Genomic DNA, 25,606 nt, shown 5'->3' with positions numbered 1-25,606 from the left:
AACAAAGTACCTAGGACAAAGCAGCGGGCAACTTTATGAATACGTGGCGCCACTTACTGGGTGTCCATTGAGGGTCTGCCTTTGAGAGACCAACTGCCCTCACGTTCTCCACCCTCTGGTGATAGGGATGAACAACAGCAGAGCCGGGGTGGGATTCAGAAAAGGTGTGGAGGGAATTACTCTTCTACTTTGCTCGGATTCCATGGTTAAATGTGCTACACCGATGTCAGGCACCTCCTTTACGTTAATAAAGATATAATCTTCACCATAACATAAGTCCACGGGAACTATGGGCTCACAGAAGCAGGTTTCGTATTGTTGATTTGGGTTTCTGAGCATAGGTAAGCAAAATAAGCTCCCATTTTATGGGGTTCAGATTAATACAGTTTGGGGAAAAAGATCCACTGCTTTGAACAGGAATTCTTGGAGCTGTTGAAAAGAATAAAATATGTCTATTTTTATTCCACTAGAGGTCACCAGCGCAATATGTTTACAAAGAAGGCTACAGGAAAGAGCAGGATCATTTCAGTTCAAGAAATTCACTTGGGACTTACCTATGTGATGTATTTCGCCATCTAATCCTTCTGGAATAACTGTTCATACCCAGCAACTTCTCACACAGATTCCTGCTTTGGGAGCTGAGCATTTTCCGGGGGGGGTGGGGGGTGGGAAATAACTTTAATTCTGGACTAGAGTGTTCACACCATGAAGGATAGCTTAGAAAAGTTAGATCATACCAAAATAAGTACACTGAGCAGTTATCTTGAAGTGGTTAGACCACAGTTAAAAGGTGGAATATTCACTAATAAGGGAGCAAATTAAACTAAGGATTTGAAATTAGATTCTGTGCTCCTTCTTTCCTGTGGCCACTAAATGTGGACCAGAGAGGATGTTTTGTGGCAAGATACATTAACCTAGACTGGGGACTAGCCCTATGGCTACTCCAAAGTCTGTAAGACTTTGCATTATGCTGGCAGATACCCCTGCCTGTGGCACTTCTGCTGCTATCCTCACTGCAGCTGTGTGGGGATCTAGCCTGTGACTGCAGCAACAACTTAACTCATTAGGGAAACACACAGTCAGGCACTGCTTTTGCTGTAGTGCCATGGCCATGGTTATCCTTGCGTTTTCCATGGGGCTTGGAGGCTGTGCTCAGCTAGTGGTTGTCACCTCTCAATTGTGAGCAGTATCGCAGCTGGCTAATATCAAACTTGTTGTGATATGCTATGCAACATACAGATAATCAGAGCCAGGGGTGGCAGCAGGAGTTGTTAAATTGGCCCCATGTCTCTGACACATCTAGTGGCAGGAGTAGCCCAAAGGGAGCTCCATGTTGTTGCAGCAATGTCAGGTTGAAGCCTTACTTAACCCATCATCCTGAGGTCTTAAAATGGTCTGGTCCTGACACATCCTATGAAAGGATAAGGTTGTATAGCAGAGCCACAGGCTTTGTATATTGGTTCAGTTGTTGGAATGTTATATTCTTCCACCAATAATGAAATTGCAGACTTCAGTGTGCTTTTCCAGAGGGGAGTAGGGCCATCACACATCCTGCTGCTCCAGGAAATAAGGGCAGACAATAGCCTGGAGTCATGGTGAACAGGCCTTAGCGCACCATGAAGAGCTTCACCTTTGCTGACGGACCGGGTCAGGGGTCAGGCAACAGAAAACAAAACGAGCCTTTTCCCAGAAAGTCATGCATTGCTCATGAATCACCTGATATCAATGGTAAATGCCTCTGCCAAACACTGTGCAGCTCCATGAGCAATGGCTTATGTAAACCGTTCAATGAGTTCATATGCACCTTTGCAGATATTTTCCCCTTCCATGTTCTGCCCCCAACTCTTTGCAAAGCCTTGCCCCAGTTGTGTCCTTGTTCTTCCATCCACTGTTGGGTCTACCCACCTTCCTAACCTCACCTCTTCTATGGGCATCACTTTGGCTGTGCTCCACCAAAGGAGGTCAGGAGACAAGGGGTCATCCACCTGCATGAAACTCAGAGCCACCACAGTCCTCATCAGCTACGGACCAGTTCAGCTGCTGCCTGTGAGAGAGCAGGTGGTGGCAGGCAGTGAGTAGTTTTTGATAGGGCACCAAAAGTGTTGGCTATATGGTCACTGGGTAATCCGAGTGTTTGCCAAAATGCAAGAAATGTCACTCTTTGAAAGACCCAGCTGTGAGGGGAGCATAGCATAGCGCCAGAGAAGGTGGCTGCAAAATTTCAAAATGTTTCTGGCAGCAAGTAGTGGTTTAGAGGTATCAGAGACAGCAAAAAAACCACCACCTGCTTAGCTGAGCCACTCACATTGGGATGGATGGAGCAGGAACTGAAGCGGACTCTTTCCAGTGCTCCACTACACACCAAGATTTTGGAAGGAACAGCTAAGCTCTGTATATGTGAACAATTTTATTCCTCATGGCACTTGACAAGCATCAGTTGCCTTTAATCCATGACAGCTAGGGCCTCTCAGCAGCATTGTCACTGCAACAAAGTCTGTGTGGTTTAGAAAGAGCATGATGCTCCTCCAGTTCTCGTCTCGGTTCTTGCCAAAATCACTTGCCCTTTCTTGTTCAGGATCAAAAAACATCGTGCATAGCTTAAGTAAGACTCTGGGATGGAATAAAATTGGGCTTTCACTAAATTGTGATTGTTCACCCCCTTGGTAATTGCTTTTGTTCTCCTTAGCTGACTGTGTTATAAATCACAAGTGGCATGGAGAGGGTGACAGGCATTACTCATTCACCATTCCTTAATACAATAAATCTATGTTATCAAGCTGAAGAGAGATAGGAGAAGAGATAGTCCATGGCCATAGTCAAGCACCACTACTGTCCTCCCACAGCAGGAACTGACAGGCAAGACATGACCTGTGGTGTATGACCTGACACTTTTCTCTTGCATAGCCGAAGATGTGGGAAGTCTGTTGCCACCAGAAGGTGTGATGACAGGACAGGGAAATGCACTTGGTCAAAACTTAATCTGGTGAGCTTGAACACAAGCGGTAGTGAAGAACGCCGCATGTGCGGTTTCTGCAAAGGCTTACAAACTGAGCACCGTATGTCTCCTGTAAGTCTGCTGAACCAGACTGAAAGCCTGGCTGTCACATCTTGCTTGCTGTTGCTGTCAGAGTTAACTAGGATAAGCATCGATCAAGCTAATGATGTTCCTGCAGCAGAATTAAGTACAGATTGCCAAACCCAACTAAGAAGCACAATACGTATTTGACCAGTCAAGCTCCCTGCTAGCAGCGCCCTGCATAGGGCTGGGGTTGTTCACATCAGCTACAGGTACCTTAAGTCTAGTTCAAGGATGCTGTGCATTCATGCAGGCACACCCTTGTTGCAAGGTGTGTACATCCTCCCAGGGGCAGGTTCGAGCTATGGTTTAGGAAACAGGTTTTCTTACTTCTGAGATGCAATACCATACCTCCTCCTAAGCCTCCAAAGGAGGCTGTGGGAAGCCTGCACTGCAGCAGGCTCCTGGCAGGACCTGTGGACCCATGGAGAGAGGAGCCCACGCTGGAGCAGGTTTGTTGGCAGGACTACTGACCCCACGGGGGACCCGTGCTGGAGCAGTCTTCCTGAAGGGCTGCACCAGAAGGGAAGCAGTCTGTTTCCGAAGGGGACCCATGCTAGAGCAGTTCATGAAGAACTGCAGCCCATGGGAAGGACTCATGTTGGAGATGTTCATGGAGGACTATCTCCCATGGGAGGGACCCCACACTGGAGCAGGGGAAGAGTGTGAGGAGTCCTCCCCATGAGGAGGAAGGACAGCAGAGACAACATGTGATGAACTGACAGCAATCCCCATTCTCCGTCCTCCTGAGCCGCTCAGGGGGGAGAAGGTAGAGAAATCAAGAGTGAAGTTAAGCCTGGGAAGAAGGGATGGGTGGGGGTAAGGTGTTTTTAAGATTTGGTTTTATTTCTCATTACCCTACTCTGATTTGATTGGTAATAAATTAAACTAATTTCCCCAAGTCGAGTCTGTTTTGCCATGACGGTAATTGGTGAGCGGTCTCCCTGTCCTTACCTCAACCCATGAGCCTTTTGTTACATTTTCTCTCCCCTGTCCAGCTGAGGAGGGCAGTCACAGAGCGCCTTTGGTGGGCATCTGGCATCCAGCCAGGGCCAAGCCACCACAATTGGTAAGCATGGAAGACTGGTACTTTTTTCCTGTGATTTTGGATTAATCCAAAAGGGAGAAGCTTCTTATATCACTTACGTGGGGGATAGATATTGTGCTTTTAATGCTGTTGAGGTAAAAGGCTGAAGATAGAAGTAGCGTACGTAGACTGAGAAAGTAGCAGGGTATAACTCTGTGAATTTCAAGATGCCGCTGTTATTAGTGTTTGGGTTTGTGTGTCTACAGGTTCTTTTTTGCTATATTCCGAGCGCAAATTAGCTTGTCATTCAAGTCATTAAGGAGATGTCATTATTAGCTTATTTTGGGAAAATCCATACAGAACAGTTAAATGGAATACTGATGAAGAATTTATAGCATAAAAGGTCTATAATCCTAGCTCTGGAATATATTGGCAAGCTGATACTGTATTCAAAGGAGGGAAGGGAAATAGGTTTTGCATTTGATGTAATCAGCTAGCTTCTGACGTGACTCTTCATTTTAGCAGCGGCACTTTTCCAGCTGCCTTTTCAGAGTGTGAATTGCAATAGTAAGTAAAAAAAAAAGGCACATTATAGAGAGCTAAGCTTCCTGGAAACACCACATTTGAACTTGCAAGCTTCTTAACATCCTTTTAATATCCTGATAGTGTAACCGGCGTATTTTTGTCCTTAGCCAGCAAGTAATTTAGCAAGTGCCTCACCTTATTTATTTAGGGCTGTTGCAAAAGGGTCCCGATTTACAGAGAAGGTAAGAGGAGGATCTAAACCTGTAAAGACAGACAGTCTAAATTTGGGAAGAGTAATGGAAAGCATTGTACTTAGAGCTAAAAAGGGAAATGGATAGCATCGTGGGAACAGATTACTTCCAGGTTATTCGGTTCTTTAGCAGGACTTACCTATCTAATAGTAATAACCATGATGGCCAAATTTTGCTTTCAGTTTTAACTATGAAAACTCATACATCTCTCTGGCCTGACTGTAATTTATGCTGACATAACTAACAGAAGATTTTTTACCCAGATTTTTGTAAAATTATTTTAAATTTTATCCTTTTGGAAAACTGAACAGTTTAAAAAATGACCAAGACAAAGTTTGCAGTCTTTCAAACAGGATTAAATTCCTGTTTGGATTTAGAGCCTCTAGGACTAATGTGGAACTGAATGATTCTGCAACAAGTATCTTGTGAGTCTATGAATTAAAAATCTCATGTTGGATGAAAGCTTTCCTGTAAATAACAAGTGGCCAATCAATGCAGGACAAGCTGGTATTACCATGGCGATGTGCAAGCCCCTACTTTCTAGTTCTGATAGCATGTTGTTAGAGACATTGTCTACAATTTTTAAAAATTTGGGTTAGACTGCTTTGGCCTTGCCATGCCTGATTCGTACCTGAATCAAAAGACTCTGAAGGAGAGCTGTCAAAGGTGCACTTCAGCGTCTTATATAGGAAACTAAGGCACTGTTTATGGGTTTAAAAAAGAAGACGTGAGATTTCCTGGTCACAGAGAAAATGTCCTTGTCTGAATCTGACAGGGACACAGAGACAGGGGTGTGACAAAAGGCAGACACATAAAGAGGGTTACAGGCAACTAGGGTGACGGGTTTTCATCTGTCATCTTTGTGAAACCAAATTGCAATTACAATTTGCGACTCTGATGGATAAATAGAGAGGTATAACAGATCCTATTTTTAATATGTGGTTGCATAGCTAGCTGTTGGATTTTAAACTATAAGCAATATGTGTTTTTTCTCCACGTGTAATGGGCTTGGGTACTGCATGTGCCTGTATGACTGATACAGTGTACCTAAGTGTCATCCATCAGCAATGAGCACCATGCCAGGAGTATAAAAGCACTGAAAATTGAATTCTTGAATTCTCATCCAGGGAAGAGTATTGATCTCTATTTTTAAATGGTCTCTTCAAAAAGGCAATTCTAGGACCCATGCAGTGTTTTTATTTTCTCACCTGAAGAGGACTTACAGGATGACATGATAATATAAAGGTGTATTTGCTGCAACAGATGAAAGAGCTTAGCTGAAATGGAAGCACTGAATAGAGACCGTATTCTTGCCTACACATGGGAAAAATATCCACTGCTTGGTTCATGTGCAACCATAAAATGCCAGAGGGTAGATGCAAATAAACTCTTTGCAATTCCTCACACTTTGTAGATATTTGTGATTTGTTTCATCGAGAACTGTCATATAAAACTGTCCCCAGCAGAAAAAGGTAAATATATTGTCAAAAATTATTCTCACTATAAAAACCTGCTTGTAATTTTAAAGCAGCTGTGGGACTAATTTTTTTTAATTGCACAGCAGAAGCTCAGACTAATTTCAGTAGTCAACCTTGCTATGCCTGAATCAAACTGAGAGAGGTGAGAATCAAGCTTACTTTGTTTTTCCTTACTTCACAATCAGTGATCTTTCCAAAATAACTTTAGCAAATTATATTTATCAGATTTGTCAAGTTAAATGCATGGCATTCATTAAGCATAGGCAATAAACATAAGGAGCTGGAAGCCGTTGTATAGCAGGAAATCTATGATATAGTTGCCATCACGGAAACATGGTGGGATGACACACAGCTGGAGTGCTGCAATGGATGGCTATAAACTCTTCAGAGGGATAGGCAATGCAGGATGGGTGGTGGGGTAGCTCTGTATGTTAGAAAGTGTTTGGACTGTCTAGAGCTTAATGATGGTGATGATAGGGTTGCGTGTTTATGGGTAAGAATGAGGGGTAAGGTCAACAGGGCAGATATCATGGTGGGAGTCTGTAACAGACCACCTAACCAGGATGAAAAGGAAGATGAATTATTCCACAAGCAGCTGGGAAAAGCCTTATGATTGCTAGCCCTTGCCCTCATGAGAGACATCCGTCTACCAGATGGCTGCTGGAAATACAATACAGTGGAGATGGAAGAGTCTATGAGGTTCCTGGAGTGTGTGGAAAGTAACTTCCTGACACAGTTGGTCAGTGAGTCAGCTAGGGAAGGCACCGTGCTGGGCCTGTTTTTCATGAACAGAAAAGGACTTGTGGGTGATGTGATGGTTGGAGGCCATCCTGGGCATAGCAATCATTAAATGATAGATTTTTCAATTCTTGGAGAAATAAGGAGGGAAGTCAGCAGAACTGCCGCCTTGGACTTCCAAAGGGTAGACTTTGGCCTGTTTAGGAGACTGGTTGACAGACTCCCCTGGGAGGCAGCCCTGAAGGGCAAAGGAGTCCAGGAAGGCTGGACATTCTTCAAGGAGGAAATCTTAATGGTGCAGGAGCACCATATCTTTATCAGTTATTTGGATGAAGGGATTGAGCACACCCTCAGTAAGTTTGAAGATGACAGTGAGTTGGGTGGAAGCGTTGATCTGCTTCAGGGTAGGAAGGTTCTGCAGAGGGATCTGGACAAGCTGGATCAATGGGCTGAGGCCAATTGTATGAGGTTTAACAAGACCAAGTTCCAGGTCCTGCACTTGCATCACAACCCCATGCAACGGTGCAGGCTTGGGGAAGAATGGCTGGAAAGCTGACGGCAGAAAAGGACCTGGGGATGTCAGTTGACAGCTGGCTGAACATGACCCAGCAGCGGGCCCAGGTGGCCAAGAAGGCCAACAGCATCCTGGCTTATATCAGAGACAGTGTGTCCAGCAGGAGCAGGGCAGTGATCGTGCCCCTGTGCTTGGCACTGGTGAGGCCACACCTTGAATACTGTGTTCAGTTTTGAGCCCCTCACTAAAAGAAAGACATTGAGGTGCTGGAGTGTGTCTAGAGAAGGGCAAGGAAGCTGGTGAAGGGTCTGGAGCACAAGTCTTATGAGGAGTGGCTGGGGGAGCTGGGGTTGTTTAGCCTGGAGTAAAGCTCTCAGGGGAGACCTTCTTGCTGTCTACAACTACGTGAAAGGAGGTTGTAGTGAGGTGGGTGTTGGTCTGCTCTCCCAAGTAACAAATGATAGAACAAGAGGAAATGGCCTCAAGTTGTGCCAGGGGAGGTTTAGATTTGATATTAGGAAATATTACTTCACTGAAAGGGTTGTCAAGCTTTGGAACAGGCTGCCCAGGGAGGTGGTGGAGTCTCCATCCCTGGAGGAATTTAAAGAACATTTGGATGTGGTGCTTAGGGACTGGTTTAGTGGTGAACTGGCAGTGTCTGGTTTATGGGTGGATTTGATTATCTTGAAGGTCTTTCCCAACCTATACAATTCTGTGTATTCTGTGTGTAAAATGCATGAACTGCATTCAAACACTTAAGTTGAGCATTCCTGGATTCCCAAAGTGACTGGAGACCTGACTACGTAATGGGAAGAGGAAAAACCTAGATGCATGAACATACTTAGGAGAAGATTATCTGGATTCAGTTTACGCTTATCTGGAAGATGACACTGCTTCTCTCAGAGCCTTCCTGTGAACACTATAGATGAAACATAGGAACGTTTTAAAAATATTGCACAGTTAACAACTATTGCAAGTGCATGCTGGAACATTGTTTTTGTGGTCCATAGCTCTGGGGCCTGATACATGGGGTTATACTCAGGCAAACCAATGACAAAGGTCCTGTTGCCCATAGCTAACAACCCACACGCAACCTTGAGTCACCACCTATAAGCTCCAGTTACAATCACACATCTCAAATGGATCAATTTTCCATGGCCCAGCTGAGTGACCATCAGTGGCTCTGACATGTCCATGAGAGTACTGAGCCAAATTAAAGTCTCACTTTTGCCAAAAGGGTGGGGTCCTGCTCCCCCTCAAAACTTCTGGTCCTTACCTCTGTGCTGGACCCTTATACCATGCCAACCGCAGAGCAGGCAAGAAGGGAGGGGGGGGTTATGGAGCCCTCCCATTTTGTTTAAGTGAACTGCTATTTTGGCTCAGTGGTCTGTGAAAACACACCAGCACTATTGGACTGACCCAGCTGTGGAGTATAACAGTTCTTAGGTAGCTTAACCCTGTAAGTTTTACTTTGCAGCCTCTAGCGAGGACAGTAGGCACCTCAGCTGATGGGCAAGGATTCCTTAAAGCAAGGTTGCTCACAAGCTCTGTCACCACTGTTTCTTACCAGGCTGCTCCAATCAAGGTCACATAGAAACTAACAGACATTGTACATCTGGCCTATCTGTTGCAACAAGTGGCACAGTTGGAGTGGAGTAAAGGAAAACAGTAAATCACATGAAAAACAATGCTCACCTGAACACTTCAGCAAGAGCTAGAGTACACGCGGTGGTAGAGTAGGTGCTCACCGGCATTAACTTTTATTCATTTAAGTAGTCCCACTGAAACTAAAGGGAGAACTGGAGTGAATATGCTGTGCGTGTTGTGTGCTGGAAGACTCTATAAGCTTGCTCAGGTATTTTAGCATGAACAGCTGGTGAATTATTTTTGACCCAGGTGGTAATAGGCCCTCATCAAATGTTTGGTTTGATTCATGCTAGCCGAATGGCCCCACTGATGATGCTCTCATGTTGTATGAAGAAATGGTTTACAGGTTTACATGATTTAGTATTACTCTTTGTAGATTTTGGCACTGTTTCACACAAAAACTACTCTTCTGCAAATGATTTTCTAATGGAGTGTCCCACTATCTTATCTGTTTCCAGCTCTCTGCCATTACCTGTCACAGTATTTTACATGATGGTAATGTGCCAAGAGATGCGATGTCATGTTAATAACTGTTAATATATCATGTATATTTCAGGGCAGATAGCCAAAGTGATAGTTGCTTTAGGAATAATAAAGAAAATTTTTTTTTTTTGCTTTTCATATTTGTTATTCTCCAGCCCTTTTCATTTTATAGGCTGCTTGTTCTTCCTCTCTCCTTGTTCTCAGTTGTTGAAATATTTCTTTTTTGTGACCACAAAGTAAGAAGCAGTGTATCACTAGTCATCTCTAAACCATAATTCAAAACTCCGTGCTTTGGAAGTACGTTAATCGTCACATCTGATAAGCCTTCTACTGGCTTGCAGTCATGTGTTAAATAAATAGAGTTTTTTGCAATTTTTTAATTGCTTGCAGGGCTTATCAGCATCTGCAAAGGTAAAATACTTCAACTCCCTAGCAAGCTGCATGATTTCCAGTTAGTTCTACATCCTTTTGATATCAATCCATGCGCCTATAATGTGCTCTGCTAAACACACATTGACGCTGAGAAAAATATGCATATGCTGAATGATCACTTGTGGGGGGTGTGAATCTGTTTTAGTCGACCGCATTTACTAGTGGGTAAGAATTCCCTTTACAGGCAATGGAAAAAACCCACCCCCTCCATAGGGCCCACCATCTCTGTTTAAGACAATTGAGATCAGTTGCTCTCCCTGGCTACCTGTTTTTTCTCTGTAAACTGTAAAGTCACTGTAAAGGGAGACTAGGAGGCTGGCTCAGGTCTGACCCATACTTATAAAATGATATGATTTAATTAACTTAGCCATAGGCTGTTAACTGAAGTGTGGCTCAACATTTCTCAGTGAGATGATATTCCATGTTCAGGGTTGAATAAAACAGTACTTGGATAACTACTTATTAAGCAGGAATGGTTCTTACAAGGTTTAGTCCAAATCTGCAAATTCATCGTTCAAAACACATCAGTAAACTATAACTTATAACCGACCTGATGGCTGGAATTTCTTGTACCTACACTACCAACCTCTGTTTCTCGAGTTTAAGGATGGAATCTAGCCGGGGCTATGCAGTGTGATCTCAATCCCAAAGCCAGGTGATCCTGGAGCGCAGAGAAACTTCAGACCCGAATCTGGAAACATAAGTCATAAATAAGACGCCCTTTAACATTAGCCAATGAAGCATGTCCCATAGTTCGTTGCGTGATCATCACTTAAAAGAAGCAAAAGGGTTATTTTGTCCCTTCGGAAAAGCTATATACCCATATATCATCTCTCCTTCTTATCTCAGTGTACCTCAGCACAGTCAGTCATTAACTGCAGTTATATGGCATATATTACTTCTGTTCAAATCCACACAAAAGACTATTTTTAGCATATATAACTGAATTGAATTGATACAGCACAGCTCTTGGCAGGAAACTGCTTTGTATGGCGTATACTTCATAGCTGGGGAGAGATTAGCTACACAGCTGTCTCCAGAGTAGTATGTGCATATGCATTCCCTGATGAGTTGGTTTCCCTGGGAAGAGCAAAAATGGTAACTGACTGACTTACGATATATTTTTGAAGCTGTATATGACTCTCTACTAGATCTCTACTCGACTCTCCAGTATGGTATAATGAAGATTACATCTTTACAAAAGTAAAGATAGATTTATATAGATTTCAAATTTAAAAATACAGATTTTTCTATACCAATATAGAAAATCTCAGTACCAGACCACTAGATAACAATCATAAATATAGACTCTGAATTGCAGAAGGAAGGATGTTTATGTCTACCAAGAAAGAAGGATAAAGTCTAAGATGGCTTAGACCTTATCCTATAAACCACTTATTTGTGTGCTTCATATATTACATTCACAAAAGATGGCCTGAACTGTGGGACGCCCTCTCCTCATCAACATGTGAGAGACGATTCACAGAGCACCGAGTTCCTCACATCCTCCCGCGTGGTAGGAAGAGATGATTCCATGAACAGACTCTTACCAAATAAATGGGTCAAGGCTGTGGCCCATTTCCTAAACAGTTCAGTTGTCCCAGATAAGGAACTACTGATGGACCTCATGGACATGGTGCAGTGTTGCTCTTGCCTGGTGCTTGCCTCTGTTGCTGCTTATCCCTGCCTGCTGGAGGACAGGGAAGCAGCATAGATTGCAGTGGTTGACAACCTATGTACCAAAAAAATAATCTGGAGGACACTCTTGTTCTTAGCTGGGCACACCTCAAAGGCAGGTGGATCCAGACAGGGATGCTACAGAGGAGAGCCCACCTGACAGAAGGAAGGGTTTGTCCGGGCTCATAAAGGCCTGCACAGCTTCAGGAAAGAAAAAACCTCTACCACGGGGAGGTGATGCCTGTGAGGAAGAGGAACTGGAGCTATGAGATCGTTCCCAGCCCTCGCTTAACGGCAGCTTAAGCCAGTTGCCAATGCAGGTGTGGAAGGACATGGCTTTCCAGATGCGTGAGCTTCCACCATGCCTTCCCACTATGTTGTGTTCGTGGCCGCCCTGGTGCCTTCCCATCCTGGGCAGATGCTGAGCGCTGCAGGGCGGTGGCCGGCGGCTGTCTCCCTTGGCCCGGGCTGTTGCCCGCCTCACCATCGAGGCTCTCTGTGCTCCACCTGCCTCCACTTGGGGTTTATTTTTTTGTTTGTTTTGGCTTTTTTGTTCTCCCCCCCTTTTATTACAACAGATGGAGCAGGAGGAAACTCCTGCAGACCCCTGCCCTCTGCAGCGCTTGCAAACATCCGAAGTCGGAAAATTCGCTTCACACAACCGCAGGTGACCAAACAGAAATGTGTAGTGACTATGTAGTCTTACTGTAGTGACTGTACCCATACAGGAAAGCCACGAACTGCTGCATTTCAGTCTCTCAAAGAAGAGGACTTTCATTCAGAGCCTTACCTGACACTACAGCAATCTGCTGGCCAAATCGTCTTTGATTTAAAACATAAATGCAGTACATATCTGTGTTAACCTTTTAAAGTTATCTTTTTTAAATACCTAGCTTTTTTTTTTAACATCTTTTTTTTTTTTGAAAGTAGTTTTGAAGCAGAAACTTTCCATAGACAGTTCCAGCCAGCATGGAAAATTTTATCCTGATCCCTATATGTTGGTCTTGACAGCAGAAACTGTAAATGTGGGGAGTGTCAGAAACCATCTTTACTATAAGCCATTTTACTGGCTCTACCAGGGAAAATACAGCCGTATGGTATCATGTAAACATCTATAAAGCTGGTACTGCAGTTAAAGAGGAAAGTAATGTCGTGGAATATTTCATTTTGCTTCTTAGAAGAGCACAGATGGGCCAGGATCCATCTAACTGAATTCTAGGTACCCCAGGTGAGATGCCCAGTTAGCCCTACCACCCAAAGCTCTTTTCTGAGCAGCCTCAGGTTTTTTTTCAGCTGTCTGTAGAAATGTTTCACTGGAGGATCAAGGCTGTACAAGAGTCTTGGTTTTCTCCATTAATTTATACAGGTTTGTTATGAGAAGCGTACAAAAGATGGGCGTAGACTACTTTCTGAAAACATTTCGATGGAGAAACAGGCATCTCCAGCTTAACTTGCTTAAGATCCAGGCTGTCCTCCAGAAGTAACCATCGGCTGACTGTAGAGGGAGGACAAGACAAATACTGTCACTAAGAAGCTTCACTTATCTTTGTAAGGCTCATGAAAACGTACATGGCTTATGGTACACAGAGATAAGTAACACAGACTAAACCACGCAAAATGTCTGACTTTATGTATTTAGAAGTTTATGTGTGTATAATCAATACACTCCATCCAAGGGACCTATGAGAGCCCAGGCACACTCATCATACAAAATACAATATAACAAGTGTCTTAAGATTCATTGATTGACGGCTCTGCTAAGTAAAACTAGCCAGAAAATTTGGATTATTACTTCCATTTTACAAATAGGGGAAATTAAACCACAGATTCAGCTCTTAGTCAAAATAATACATAACACCTATGTCAGCTGGGATTTCAGGAGTCCTAGCTCTTTGCTTCTCAGTCTGGAGACTTCTCTCTAAAGAAAATATAGACCTGACAGACAGGGAATTCTGTGAAACAAACAAAACAACAAACAAACCAACCCCCAAAACAGCTGACTGCCACAGACACCCTCCCTTCAGACATGACTGTAATACATGAAAATCAGGGAAATTAAAAACACAGGCAAGTTTTTCACCTTTTCTACACTAAAAAATTGAGACGGCATGCGTTGAATATTCATTGCTGGCAGTTGCAGAATTTTGCACAAAGCAGCAGCCGCATAATGAGCCTACACACAGTAGAACAGTTAAAATCACAATCAGACATGGCTTTTTAAATATAACCCATTAAAATAATACCCTACATCTTGGCAAAGGTGAGGGGCTCCCAAGGTACACCTCTGAGTCGCTGAAGTTCCATACTTCTTCATTATTGATGACTCCAGTGGGTTTTTTTCTTGAAAACGCTAGATAGTATTTAATGTTGTGTAACCCTAGGGCTGCAGTTCTCTGCTCACATATCTGCATGTAGCACCTTGCTAATGCCTGGGAAATGTGAGGCAAAGATAATGCATATCACAAAACTTCGTTGTTTAGCAAGTGTGTTTCATTTTCTATAGGACCAAATTAGCACTATATATTTTAACATCTCCAGACTAAAAGTCATCAACACAAAACATGTTTCAGGTACATTACAGCACTGGAAGACTCTGCAAGGCCTGTCAGTACGCTATTCAAAGATATACTGAATGCATGAATTTGGGATTGTTGGGAGTTTGAGGGGGAGGTGGCTGCATCTCTTTCATATACTAAAATGATCTGAAAGGATAGAGGTTTCTTGGCTGCTATAAATTAGCGTTTTCAGCTCTGACTGTGGTCTCCCAGACACAGTTTCTAGCTGAAGCCATACAGGTTTTTTTGTTCCTACATCCAATGGATAATAAAAGATGGAAAGTTACTGCATGCTTTTATCTCAGAAATATACTGAAGAGAAACATCACACCATGAGACCTTTGCTTACTCTGCAGTTATCACAATGGCCCAAGCAACAGTTGACTCTGCCCACGTTTTTCTCATCAACTGCTCATTCTGATTCTCTGAATTGCTAAGACCACCAACTGCAGTAACTAGTGGATAGTGGGAGCTGTAAATAAGGTGCAGACCCTCAGTCCCTTGTAGAAAGAAGCCATCCATCACCGTGCAGAAGAAATTGAATGGGATCGCCTCAGGAGAAGGGGTTATCTTAATTCTTGGCTGAAAGTCCCTCTTGCAGGCCACCCAGTAGTACTCAGTAATAAAGCCCTGCGTTTAACAACTCAGGTTTAGATGAGTAGTCTGGTTTACCCCACCCAGGTAAACATATGATCAGTTGGTGAAATCTGCCTCCCCAACACAGACTTCAGCACGCTGCTGAACTCCAGATGCATTACAGTGCCCCACACTACAGCAGCAATGTTTGGTGCTCCAGGATGGACTCCCAGCTTGGGAGTTTCCATCAGCCTTGCACCAACCTGCTTTTAGCATTCATCTGCAGCACAGTGCTAAAACAGCTCAAGTCTTTGACAGCTGACCCAGGGACATAATCCTTCAAGTGTATGTATGCTTTGTCCACACCAGAGAGCAGCACCTTTGCTTTGCTATCAGTAGAGAAACTCATTTTGAGGAAGTGTTAACATTTGTACCCACATTGATTCACACCCACTTGAACACCCACATTTGGAAGACCAAGCATTTTGCCAGGGTGTATCCAAGACTTGTATGGGTGCAGTTTGATGGAATAACATCACACACGTAACCAAAATTACCCAGGTATCTTAGCTGACTGGCAGCTCAGATTTGTTAATTTTTTTTTCAAAGCTGGCTAAAATTTTTCAGGGAGAAAACCTTTGTTTTAAAATAAAAAATGACAGCGTTTATAGAAGTATTTTTCAGGATTTTACTGCAAACCAATGGGTTTGGTCACAAAAAAATATCATACATATAACCATGTTAATTATATTACATTACAATGATGGTATACATTACAAGTAAGCCTGTAAGTTTAAATATACATCTAGAGTTACAACTGAATGTACAGATTTTTTTTTACAGTACATACAATTAGGAATGAAAAACCCCCAAAACCATAAATAATGCCCATTTTACAGATGACATCTTTTAAACTAAAAAAAAGGAAAAAAAAGGGAAAAAAAGAAAAAAGAAGAAACCAACAGCTTTGACCGACTGCAGCTGGGGCATTTTGGTCCATAAAAACCCTTTCTAAAAATAGAAATCTTTTTTCATAGCAGCAATGCTTTCTTCAAGCATTTGGATACAAGTAATTGTGAGCCCATTTCAATAATTTTAGTTGACTGTATAGATTTACAAAAGAAATTTCAAAATTACACTTAATTTATCTTCCAAATATGGAAGAAACAAACAATGCCCCACATTGTGGTATCCTGCAAGTGTCACATTGATGCTTTAAACTAAGTCCATCTGTAGTACGCAGACCACACGCATACCATTTGTTCACATAGTAAACCCACATAAATGAACTGAGAAACACACTCTGCAACAGGGAAAGCTTTGGAGCTCACAAGATCTCATCAGAAAAAGGCACATTTCATAAAATCCTTATCACGTTCAGACAGATCTTCAGGCAAGGCTTTTCAAAGCACAATTTCAAAACATCTTGTTCTTACTCCTACGATCTGCTGTAGCAGTCTATGGCAGCAGTCACTCTTGTTTTTCTTTCCCAAGGAGACAGCACCACTTTGGGGGAAGAACGAATGAAAATGAAAAGCCTCTAAAGCTCATTTAGAGCATGATGTGCTCTTCAAAAAAGCTTCCAGCAAACAGTGTAGTTGAAATTAAGGCTGCAAAGCTGCCATGGTGGAAATGTGCAAATTCTCTTTCAAGATGACTGGTCAACTGGCAGTTCCACCAGAAGGCCAAACAAAAATAAAAATAATAGTTATTATTATTAAAAAAGAAAGAAAGAAAAATGTTCACAAGAAAGAGTCCACGGGTGGGGCATACGAGAAGCCCAAAAAAGCCTCAGCAGCTTCTTTGACACTGGCGGTGATGAGGATGCTGTCCGGGGACTGGCCGATGGAGCTGGGGACTGGCTCATCTGTAAACTCCGGATCGAAGTGTCGCAGGTCACTGGGGCCACTCTGTGGAAAGGGCAGAAAAGGAAAGACGCAACATTTAGACCAAGATGTTTTGTGAGTGCACAGTTCAATTCAAAATGGGGTCAAGCACCCTTGTGTGAAGACTCAGTGTTATCATCTCAGGCCCCCTGTTTAACAGCCTTTGCCAGTTTTAGTTTGACCTTTTTTTTTTTTGTGTATCCTGCTGCATATTGTCTCACGAAAACCAAGATGATTAAATTTAATACTCTACCCTCCAACTAAGTCCATGGAACAAAAGCCAAATGCAAACACAGCACTCTGTCATGCAGCAGTTTGCAGGGGAGGACTTCGATCTCTGAGGCAGTGTCGCCAGTTATTAAATTTAATTTATAAAATGCTCAGAAAGTGAAAGAGACATACAATCACATCTCTCTCTTTAGATGTTAGTATCTGACAAGCCAAATATAACTCTGCCCTTGGGAAGCTACTTGCTTTCTACACCTTACCTTGCCCTTTGGTAAAAGGGGGATGCTGGGGATTGTTTCAAAAGAGTCATGCAAATGAAGCGTTTGTGAGAAGCCAAAAAACCCAGCTAAATTTAGACTGTCCATCAGCAAAAAGCCAGCTAGTGCTTATTTTTAACCTTGCCTGGACAGCCACAAGGGAAGTAAAAGCTGTGTTCCCCAAACACAGCCATCTGGCCAGTTTCTCCAGCTCCCAGACACCCCAACAAAGACAAGAGGGGAAGAGAGACTCTCCATACATTCTATAATTAGAAGTGATACATACCACATTTGGGTTAAAAGGGGGTGTAATCTTCTTATTAATGAGATCATCCCAGTTAATTGGGGAGAAGAAGATGTGATTCTTAATCTCCATCTGTTACAGAGAGAAAAATAGATTAATTCAGACCCAAGCTAATGAAAACAGTACAGCCTAGTCATCCTCCTGTGCTGCCTACAGGTACTGGCCAGTTTGCACTTACAAAGTCCTCCTTGGCACCAAGCCTCTTTGTCCTATCCTTCTGCAAAAGGCCTTCCAGGAGATGTCTAGCCGAGTTGGTAATATTTGGCTTCAGCTGCAAGGGTTTGTTCAAGATGTTGTCGTACATTTCTGCCGTGTTCCTGCTGTAGAAGGGTGGCTGCGGGAACATGAGAAGAGAGAACCAGGTTAATGAGGCTGACAGGCGGGCACGGGGTTTCTTGCAGGGAAAGGATGAGTAAGCTAGTTTGATCTGTCACAAAGCATTTGTTGCTTACCAGGCCATAAAGCATCTCATACAGGACAGCTCCAAGGCACCACCAGTCCACAGTCCGGTCATAGGGCTGCTTATGAAGAACTTCAGGAGCAAGATACTGTGTAAGAGAAGGAACACAGCAGCGTTAGCCAAAGGGATCTTTGTCATTAGGAAAGCCTCCCCATTCTTGAATGAAAGCAGCTTACTGAATCCCAGCAATAGCTAAGCTACCGGAAAGCTACAAGCTCTTTATAAACAAGAATACGTCTTGAGAGCTGTTCTCTCCTGCTCAAGACGCTCTACATGTCCTGTCTACTGGCACCCTGACATTACAAGACCCGTAATACCCACTACTTGACTATCCAGCTGTAAATATACATGGAAGTTGCCAGTTTTCACTGATGAGGACAGCAGTTGCTGCTGCTCTGCAAGTAGAGGGCTGAGAGCTGGTCATACCTCTGGTGTGCCACAGAAGGTGGAGGTCGTGCCATTGTGCTCAATGTTTTCCTTGCAGAGTCCAAAGTCAGTCAAGACAATGTGCCCCTGTGAATCAAGCAGGATATTCTCTGGCTTCAAGTCGCTGTAGGAAGAGATGAAAGAAGACAGGCGTTCTTTAGAGGAGTTACGGTGAGAATATTTTAGGTGCAACTGTTTACAGAACTTACACTAAGTCATGAAAAAATAAGAAAAGCAACTCTGAGCTCAATTGAGATCAACTTTTCAATGCTTATTCAACAAAGCATACAGTTCTTTCAGTTCAACACACTGAACAAGGCTGCTTACCGATAAACAATGTTCAGGGAGTGCAGGTAGCCCAGTGCACTGGCAATTTCAGCAGCATAAAATCGGGCTCTCGGCTCCAGGAAGCAACGCTCCCTCTGGAGATGGTAGAACAACTACAGGAGAAAGAGAGAACAAAGTTGTGTAAGTGGCGCCAAAGACTGTTAACAATGCACTTAATTACACTCAACATATATAGAGAGGGAGAACAATAGCAGGAAATGGCCTAAAGATCCTTTGGCAGTTCAAAACTTGGCAGGCTGGAAACAGTCCATCTAGTAACTTTCCCCCCCTGACTTTTCCCCTTGCAACTCTTTCTTATTTAAAAGGAAGGGTGAAAAAGTCTACTCTACCACCATGCACATGATAGGAAATACTATTTCATTTTCTTACTGCTTACCTCTCCACCATTGATGTAGTCTAGGACAAAATACAATTTGTCTGCAGTTTGGAAGGAAAAGTGAAGCCCGACCAGGAAGGGGTGTTTCACATTTTTCAGCAGGACATTGCGCTCTGACATAATGTGCTTCTCCTGAAAACATAAGAAGCCATCAATGGTTAGTACATTGCTTAGTGATGCCAGTAAAAATCTATTTGATGGACATCGCAACGGCATCATGAAGAAGCAGCTTACCTCCTTCTTCTTCAGGATTGCTTTCTTCTGCAGAACTTTAACAGCATAGAACTGCTCTTCAGCCTTATGCCGTGCAAGAAGAACCTGAAAGAGGATAAAATCCCAGAACTGAGCAATACTGAAATACAGAACAACTTGTAAACACAGCTGGAAACAAGCCTTTATGGTAACTGCTGAGCACTGCTTTGTCCCTCTGGTTCAGTGTGCAAGCCCTTAACACTATTACCACTCTGGTAGATAAACCTAGCCCAAAGTTTTTACATCTAGTAGTTCCCTTCCCCTCCAAAACAGAAATACATTCTTCCCAGCACCACTGCCTCCTCGTGCCCTTGCTCTTTTATGACTCTAATGACAGAGCACCCTGCTCCCCCTCCCCGCAGCTAGCAGGGAGCCAGGTGCTGGGCAGCAGGGCATGCTCAGGTCTGGTTTAAATGACCACCATTTACCAAAGCCAGACAAACCCAACCCTCAGGCATTACAGAGAAGAGCTGAAGAGTAAATAAATTACAGCGAAAAGAAGTTAGATTTACCTTCCCAAAACTGCCTTTTCCAATCACTTTTAAGAAATGAAAGTCTGATGGTTTGGCGTGTGGGTTGGATGATGGACCAAGATTGATCTGCTGTGAAGGACTGGGCTAGAGAAATAAACAGACAGAAACCGCATTTATTGAAGCAGCTTGTAGTGAGAGTCTCAACAATGTCTCTTTTTTAAAAATATAAATAAAGTGACCTTGAAAGTGAAGATTAGCACTCTTCTTACCACTAAAAATTTAATCTTGACCTCTGCCAGATACCTTAAACTATTAGGTGCTGCCTATGGAAAGTATAACAGTTTAAAAGTTCTTGTTGAGGTCTTAGCCATATGCATAATGAAGTAATGACCAATAAGGCTTCTTTTTAAATTTTTTTTCTCCATGTTGGGAAAAAGTTTCAGTCCTGATAACTCTTGCCCAATGACATCAGTGTGCTATGAGCTGAACTAAATTAGCACTCGTGATGCTCATTTTGCTACACTTCTATTACGGGCTGATTCGATGTTCTAAAAATGCTTCACTGAGTAAGATCTACTTACCGGAGGAGAAGGATTAGCATTCATAAGTTCAGGCTCTTGAGGCTGGGAGATTTTCAAGATAGACTGAACTTCAGGGCTGCAAGGAAAAGAGCATGCATGATTAGAAGTGTTACCAGAAGCAGCAGGCAGATCTTTCCACCAGAGGGCAGGCGCGTATCGTGAAAGACTGAGTTCTGGGTTGGAGTATTACAGGAGGTAACTGAAACAAATCTATTTCACTTAAGGAGTAAAATTAATCTACTGAAGGTAAAATCCGTCATACAAAGAAATGTATTTATACTGCAAGTACAGTTCAAAATAGGGACAGGGCTCTAGAAATTCCATCCAGCTGATTTCTCCCAAACCCAGCTCACGAAGATCTGTTGCCAAGTGAGTAATACCTCAAGAAGATCAATTAACTCTTCCGTAACAGTCATGCCAGAGGTATTACAGTAAACAAACATTTTTTTTTAACTAGATCTCGCAATTCATAGTGATATTTGCGACTAAAATTCGGCCAAAAATTCTGATACTTACTGCTTGCATGCATAGGAATTGGTGGCTATCTTCTGAATGAAGTCGTTTAGCCCCATTCTTCTCTGCTTCATGAAAGCTATAAAGCAAAAGGACAGGGAAAGAAGAAAGAAAATCGTTAAGCCATCCTGCAAGAAAAAAATTACAGCTTCCCGAGCATCCTCGGAGAAGGCCCCGCCGCTCACCGATGAGGATGGCCACCATCCCCCTCATCTTCGAGTAAGTCAAGGTAGGACCAGACGCCTCGGCTGCTTTCACGGTCATTCCGGAGCGAGGGCGGGGGAGATAAATAAGAACCGTACGACGCCACCGACTCTGAGCACCGCACTGCCTCGGCGAGGCACCCGGCGGCTCTTAAGTGGCGACGGTGCTGGGCGGGACCGGGGCGGGGCGGCGATGCTCGGCCCCCCCGACGTCCTCGCAGGCGGCCGCCTCCGAGGACGTTCAGGGAGGGGGGGGGAGAGCATCGCCGCCTTTGCCACCTCCCTACCTTGCGCGCCCACCCCCCCTCCGGAGCAGCCCCCCTTTCCCCCCCCCCGGCATCCCCACCGTGCAGAGCATCCATGAGCAAACGCATTCAATCCCTTGTATTTTTTCTTTTGCACAGCAAACTCCCTTAGCCCCGTCTCCCCACCCCCCTTCTTTTCCCGGCCTTTCTTTATTTTTTTGCGGTTATATAAAGTTGAAATCTGGCCCTGTCCTGGATGAGCACCTCTTCCTAAAGGGCCCCCCCCGCAGCCCGCGTCCGCTCCCGGGCCCCGCCGCCCCCGGGTGAGCGGCGATAAGGGACGCTGACGTTTCCTTGAAGGAGCCGCGGTGACTCAGGAGAACAAGATTTCCTGCCCGGTTTTCAATAAAACAAACAAATGTCCCTTCTGTGTACTGCCCTGATCCCGGCTGGGACATTACTGAAAGGGAAAAGGAAAAAAAAAAAAAAGTCTTTTTTTAATGCCAAAAAGGGAAGTAAAGGGGGAAAAAAATCTCAGCCCCTTGAACTTGGAAGAGAGGGCAGAGTTCTCTTCTAGAAAAGGCGGAGAGATGACCGAGGACTGGACAAGTGCAAAAAGGGGGGTGGGGGTGGGGGGGGTGGGAGAAAAACAAACCCAAAACAACCAAACCAAACAAACCCAGGAAAGAGCCCCGCTCCGCAGTTTTTGTTTCCACTGTACACGGTCATTTGGGAACACCGTGTACCCGGGACTTCATTGCTCGGTCGCTTCCTTGCGGGCGCACCGGGGGCGCGCCAGGAGCGCCGCTGCATGCACGGCGCGCAAGGTGAAACGATGCTGCCGGAGACCCCCGCCCGGGGAGGTGGGGTGTCGCGGGGGTGCAGGCAGGGACGGCGAAGGGTATCCCGGCCTCCCCCGAATCCTCCCCTCGGGCGCACCCCCGCTCGCAGCCCTCGCAGCGGGCAGGCGCGGCCGGGGGGTGCTGGGCTCCTGCGCGCTACACGCGGGTGGAACTTTCCACCCGACGGGACGTTATTCATGCGCGCATTTCGCCTTGCTGTTTGAGCGAAGGGCGCTGGGCTGCGGCCAGCGGCTCCAGCAGCAACTTGCCCCCGTCCTCCCCCCGCCTGGAGCCCTTTTTTTCTCTTTTTTTTTTTTTTTTCTTTTTAATCTCTCCACCCGCTGCTGCTGCCTCCCCCCGCAAGCCCAGCCGGCCGCTGGGCGGCATCCCTTGGCAGCTGCCTGCGACCGTCTGCCTCGGGGGGGGGTGGCTGGGGGGGGGAAGGTGATGGCAAGCACCCCAGCACAGCAGCCGTCACAGGCTGCAGCTCACCCCGAGCAGCAAGACAGATGACTTGGAGAGGTAACCCTTGCGAGGTGGGGACAGGTCCTAAAAAGCGCTGCAAAGGCTTGACAGCGAGGGAGCAAAAAGGGATGTTTGCTGGCTCCGCTGGTCGCCGCACCGAGCCGCCGGTGGCCCTCCCGGGGCGGAGGGGGGGCCCTGCCCGGGCCGGTCCCGGTGCGGGGGAGCGCAAGGAAGCCGGCGCCAGGGAAGGAAGGGGCGATGGGAGAAGCAATGAAAAGCTGGCTGCGGTTGGCGGGGCTCTGGCTTCTCCCACTTGTTGCCTTCCTCGCTCTGTTGCAACAACTGTCACTCTCACTAATGGAACCGGAGACAAAAAAGGAAAAAAAAACCCGAAACACTAAACACCAAACAACCCCAAAACGCCAAAACTTGATAGATTGGAATAGAAGCAGCCAGTTTCCTCTGCCCCTTCTAGACTGCTTTCAGATTGCTACTGTTAACAACTACTCGAGCACCACGGTTTTGAGGGTAACCGGAGCTCCCGTCCCCGCTCGCTGCTCCCCTGGCATCTCCCTCCCGGCCCAACGACGTGGCGCCCGCAGCCTCCCCGGCGCAATGGCAAGCGGCCCCCAGCCCCCGGGCAGGCTCCGGCGCAGCCTCCCCCGCTCTCCTGCACAACCTGCCGCGGGCTGCAACCCACCTCCCTCCCCCCCCCCCCCCCCCGCTCCGCCGCGGCCCCCCACGCTGCCCGCAAACGCCCACGGCGCAGCCCGAGCGCGGCCCCGCCGCTGCCCCCGCTCCAGCCGGTTACACCGCCCGCCTCGTCCCCGCTTCCCACCGCTCTTTTTGCAAGGGCTCCGCCGCTCTTGCCAAGTCACTTGACCCCTTTCCGTGCCAAACGCTGCCCCGGCTATACCCCGCACCCCGCCTGCAACCCCCGGTGCCCCGCTCCGCTGTGGCCGCGCTGCTGGCGGGGTTTATCTCCCCCGTGGGGAGCAGTTTTCCGGCCAGAGCAGGGTGTCCCGCCGGCAGAGCGGTGAACCCACCTTTCAGCGACGACTTCTCCTCTTTGCCCCTCATCTCGCTCCCTGCCGAGACCCCGGGGGCGGCGCGGCAGCGCTGCGGCTGTGCCTGGGCTCCCGGCCGCCGCCGTAATCCCAAATAACTCCCCTTCCTGGCCGGGCGGCCGGGAGGCAGGAGGGAGGCGGCGAGGGCGGCGAGGCCGGCCGCCGCTCCTCCTGACCCGTTTAGGGACGCAATATCGAGGCTGGCTGACATGCAGGAGCGTTATAAAGTTCAGCACGGGCCGCCCCGCACACTCTGCCCCGTTGCAACATCGCCCTCAAAATTACTGTAATCAGGGCGCACACGCACACACACGCACGGGGGGGCGGGGGGGGGTGTGTGCAACTCCGGCCCTAATTGACCTGCCGGCAGCGCCGGGCTAACCCTGCCCCACGGAAGGAGGCGCTGCCCACGCTTCCCCCCCCGGCCCCGCCACGGCGGCCGCGCACCCCCAGCGCGGATCCTGCGCCCCCCCCCCCCCCCCAAAAAAAAACCCAAAGGCTGCGCGCCAGGACGGGCAGAGGCGGGGCGGGGGCTGCGGCTGCCCGCGGGGGGCGGAGGGCTGCGGCTGCCGGCCGGGCTTCCCCGCCGGCCGGATAGCGCCGGGGCGGGACCGGCGCCCCGCTCCGCGCCGGCACCCAGCGCCTTCCGCCGGCAGCGCCCCGGCGGCGCCCCCCGCCCGCCCCGCTCCGCGCCCCGCCGCCGCCCGCCGCGGCGCCGCGCACACCCGGCCGCGCCCCGCCGCGGGAAGCCGCTGTCCCTCCGTCCGTCCCTGCCTCCCTGCGTCCGTCCGGCACCCACCTGCCGGCTCCCGCAGCCGGCAGGGCCCTCGCCCCCTCCCCGCGCCGGGGGGGCCCGCTCGACCGCCGGCCCGTCGGCGGGCGCTCCGCAGCACGGGCGTTTTCCATGTGGAGGGGAGGAATTCCTCCCGAGGGATGAATTATCATTATTTGTAATTCACGCGGCGTTTCAGAGTTATAAACTGGCTTCCCAGCAGCCCGCGGTTTGGCTGAAAAGCCAGAGTGTCCTAAGGTTGCGTTTCAAAAATTTCCTCTACGACGATAGCAGCAAACGCCTTCACGCCTGAAACGGGCGAGAGAACGCAAGCGAGGAAGAGGTACCCAAAGCTCCCCTTGCTGGAGAGCCGAGTCTTGTAGAAAAGCATCAGACATTGTGAAAATCTCAATAAATTGGAAGGGTTTGCATCGATAATTTGTATAGTCAGTGTTTTGGGATTGTATACCTAAAAGGGAAACATAAGAGAAGCATCAAAAAATTACAGTGATGTTTCACACTCGTGTTACTTTTCTCCCTCAGGCTACAGTTTTGACAAATTGTCCTAAACTTCTAAATGAATAATTTTTCCAAGCAAATTTAATAAAAATAAAGTAGAAGGTGGACATTGAAAATAAAAAGGAAAGCGAGACCCTGCACAAAGAACATTAAAAGTTATAGAACTCCTTGCCTCAGGATGTATGCACACCAAAAGCGTGGATGGATTTGAGAACGGCTGGACAAATCAATAGAAAAGGTGTCTGACCTGGAATGTTCCTGGACCACAAATTCCTGGGAGCCAGGGCTGTTTTGGGGCCAGATCACTGAACAGTTGCCTGTTCTTGCCCTCTGCCTTAGCAGTGCGCTGTCAGCTGGTACTGGTAACCCAGACTGACCATACCTTCATTCTGATTGTCTTATATTGCACT

The 25,606-nt window shown here is 46.4% G+C and overlaps 1 protein-coding gene and 1 long non-coding RNA gene across 3 annotated transcripts; both read right to left on the bottom strand.

Annotated features, from left to right (window-relative positions):
• Nucleotides 1–1,684: 1,684 nt before the first annotated feature.
• LOC135312867 (uncharacterized) lies at nucleotides 1,685–14,198 on the bottom strand. The gene is made up of 4 exons (XR_010372485.1): nucleotides 14,097–14,198; nucleotides 10,758–10,862; nucleotides 9,305–9,396; nucleotides 1,685–2,044 (listed from the first exon to the last, which is right to left on the bottom strand). It is a non-coding gene; the product is annotated as an uncharacterized LOC135312867 (long non-coding RNA).
• Nucleotides 14,199–15,653: 1,455 nt separating this feature from the next.
• On the bottom strand, nucleotides 15,654–24,302 carry LOC104048992 (serine/threonine-protein kinase Sgk1). 2 transcript variants are annotated; one of them, XM_064447238.1, is made up of 12 exons: nucleotides 23,885–24,302; nucleotides 21,087–21,162; nucleotides 20,571–20,646; nucleotides 20,029–20,133; nucleotides 19,499–19,582; nucleotides 19,265–19,396; nucleotides 18,868–18,980; nucleotides 18,541–18,664; nucleotides 18,107–18,202; nucleotides 17,833–17,988; nucleotides 17,637–17,726; nucleotides 15,654–16,889 (listed from the first exon to the last, which is right to left on the bottom strand). In XM_064447238.1, exons 1-12 carry the CDS (start codon nucleotides 24,114–24,116, stop codon nucleotides 16,722–16,724), a joined length of 1,452 nt encoding a protein of 483 aa, XP_064303308.1. In that variant the 5' UTR covers nucleotides 24,117–24,302; the 3' UTR covers nucleotides 15,654–16,721. The 2 variants fall into 2 exon arrangements, with proteins under 2 accessions (XP_064303308.1, XP_009507886.2); XM_009509591.2 differs by lacking the exon at nucleotides 23,885–24,302 and adding an exon at nucleotides 21,269–21,474.
• Between the last annotated feature and the right edge of the window lie 1,304 nt (nucleotides 24,303–25,606).

This window comes from Phalacrocorax carbo, chromosome 3 (assembly GCF_963921805.1).
Source record: "Phalacrocorax carbo chromosome 3, bPhaCar2.1, whole genome shotgun sequence".
NCBI classification, from domain to species: Eukaryota; Metazoa; Chordata; class Aves; order Suliformes; family Phalacrocoracidae; genus Phalacrocorax; species Phalacrocorax carbo.
Note: the sequence above shows the minus strand (reverse complement) of the source record. Positions and strands in the feature narration are given on the sequence as shown.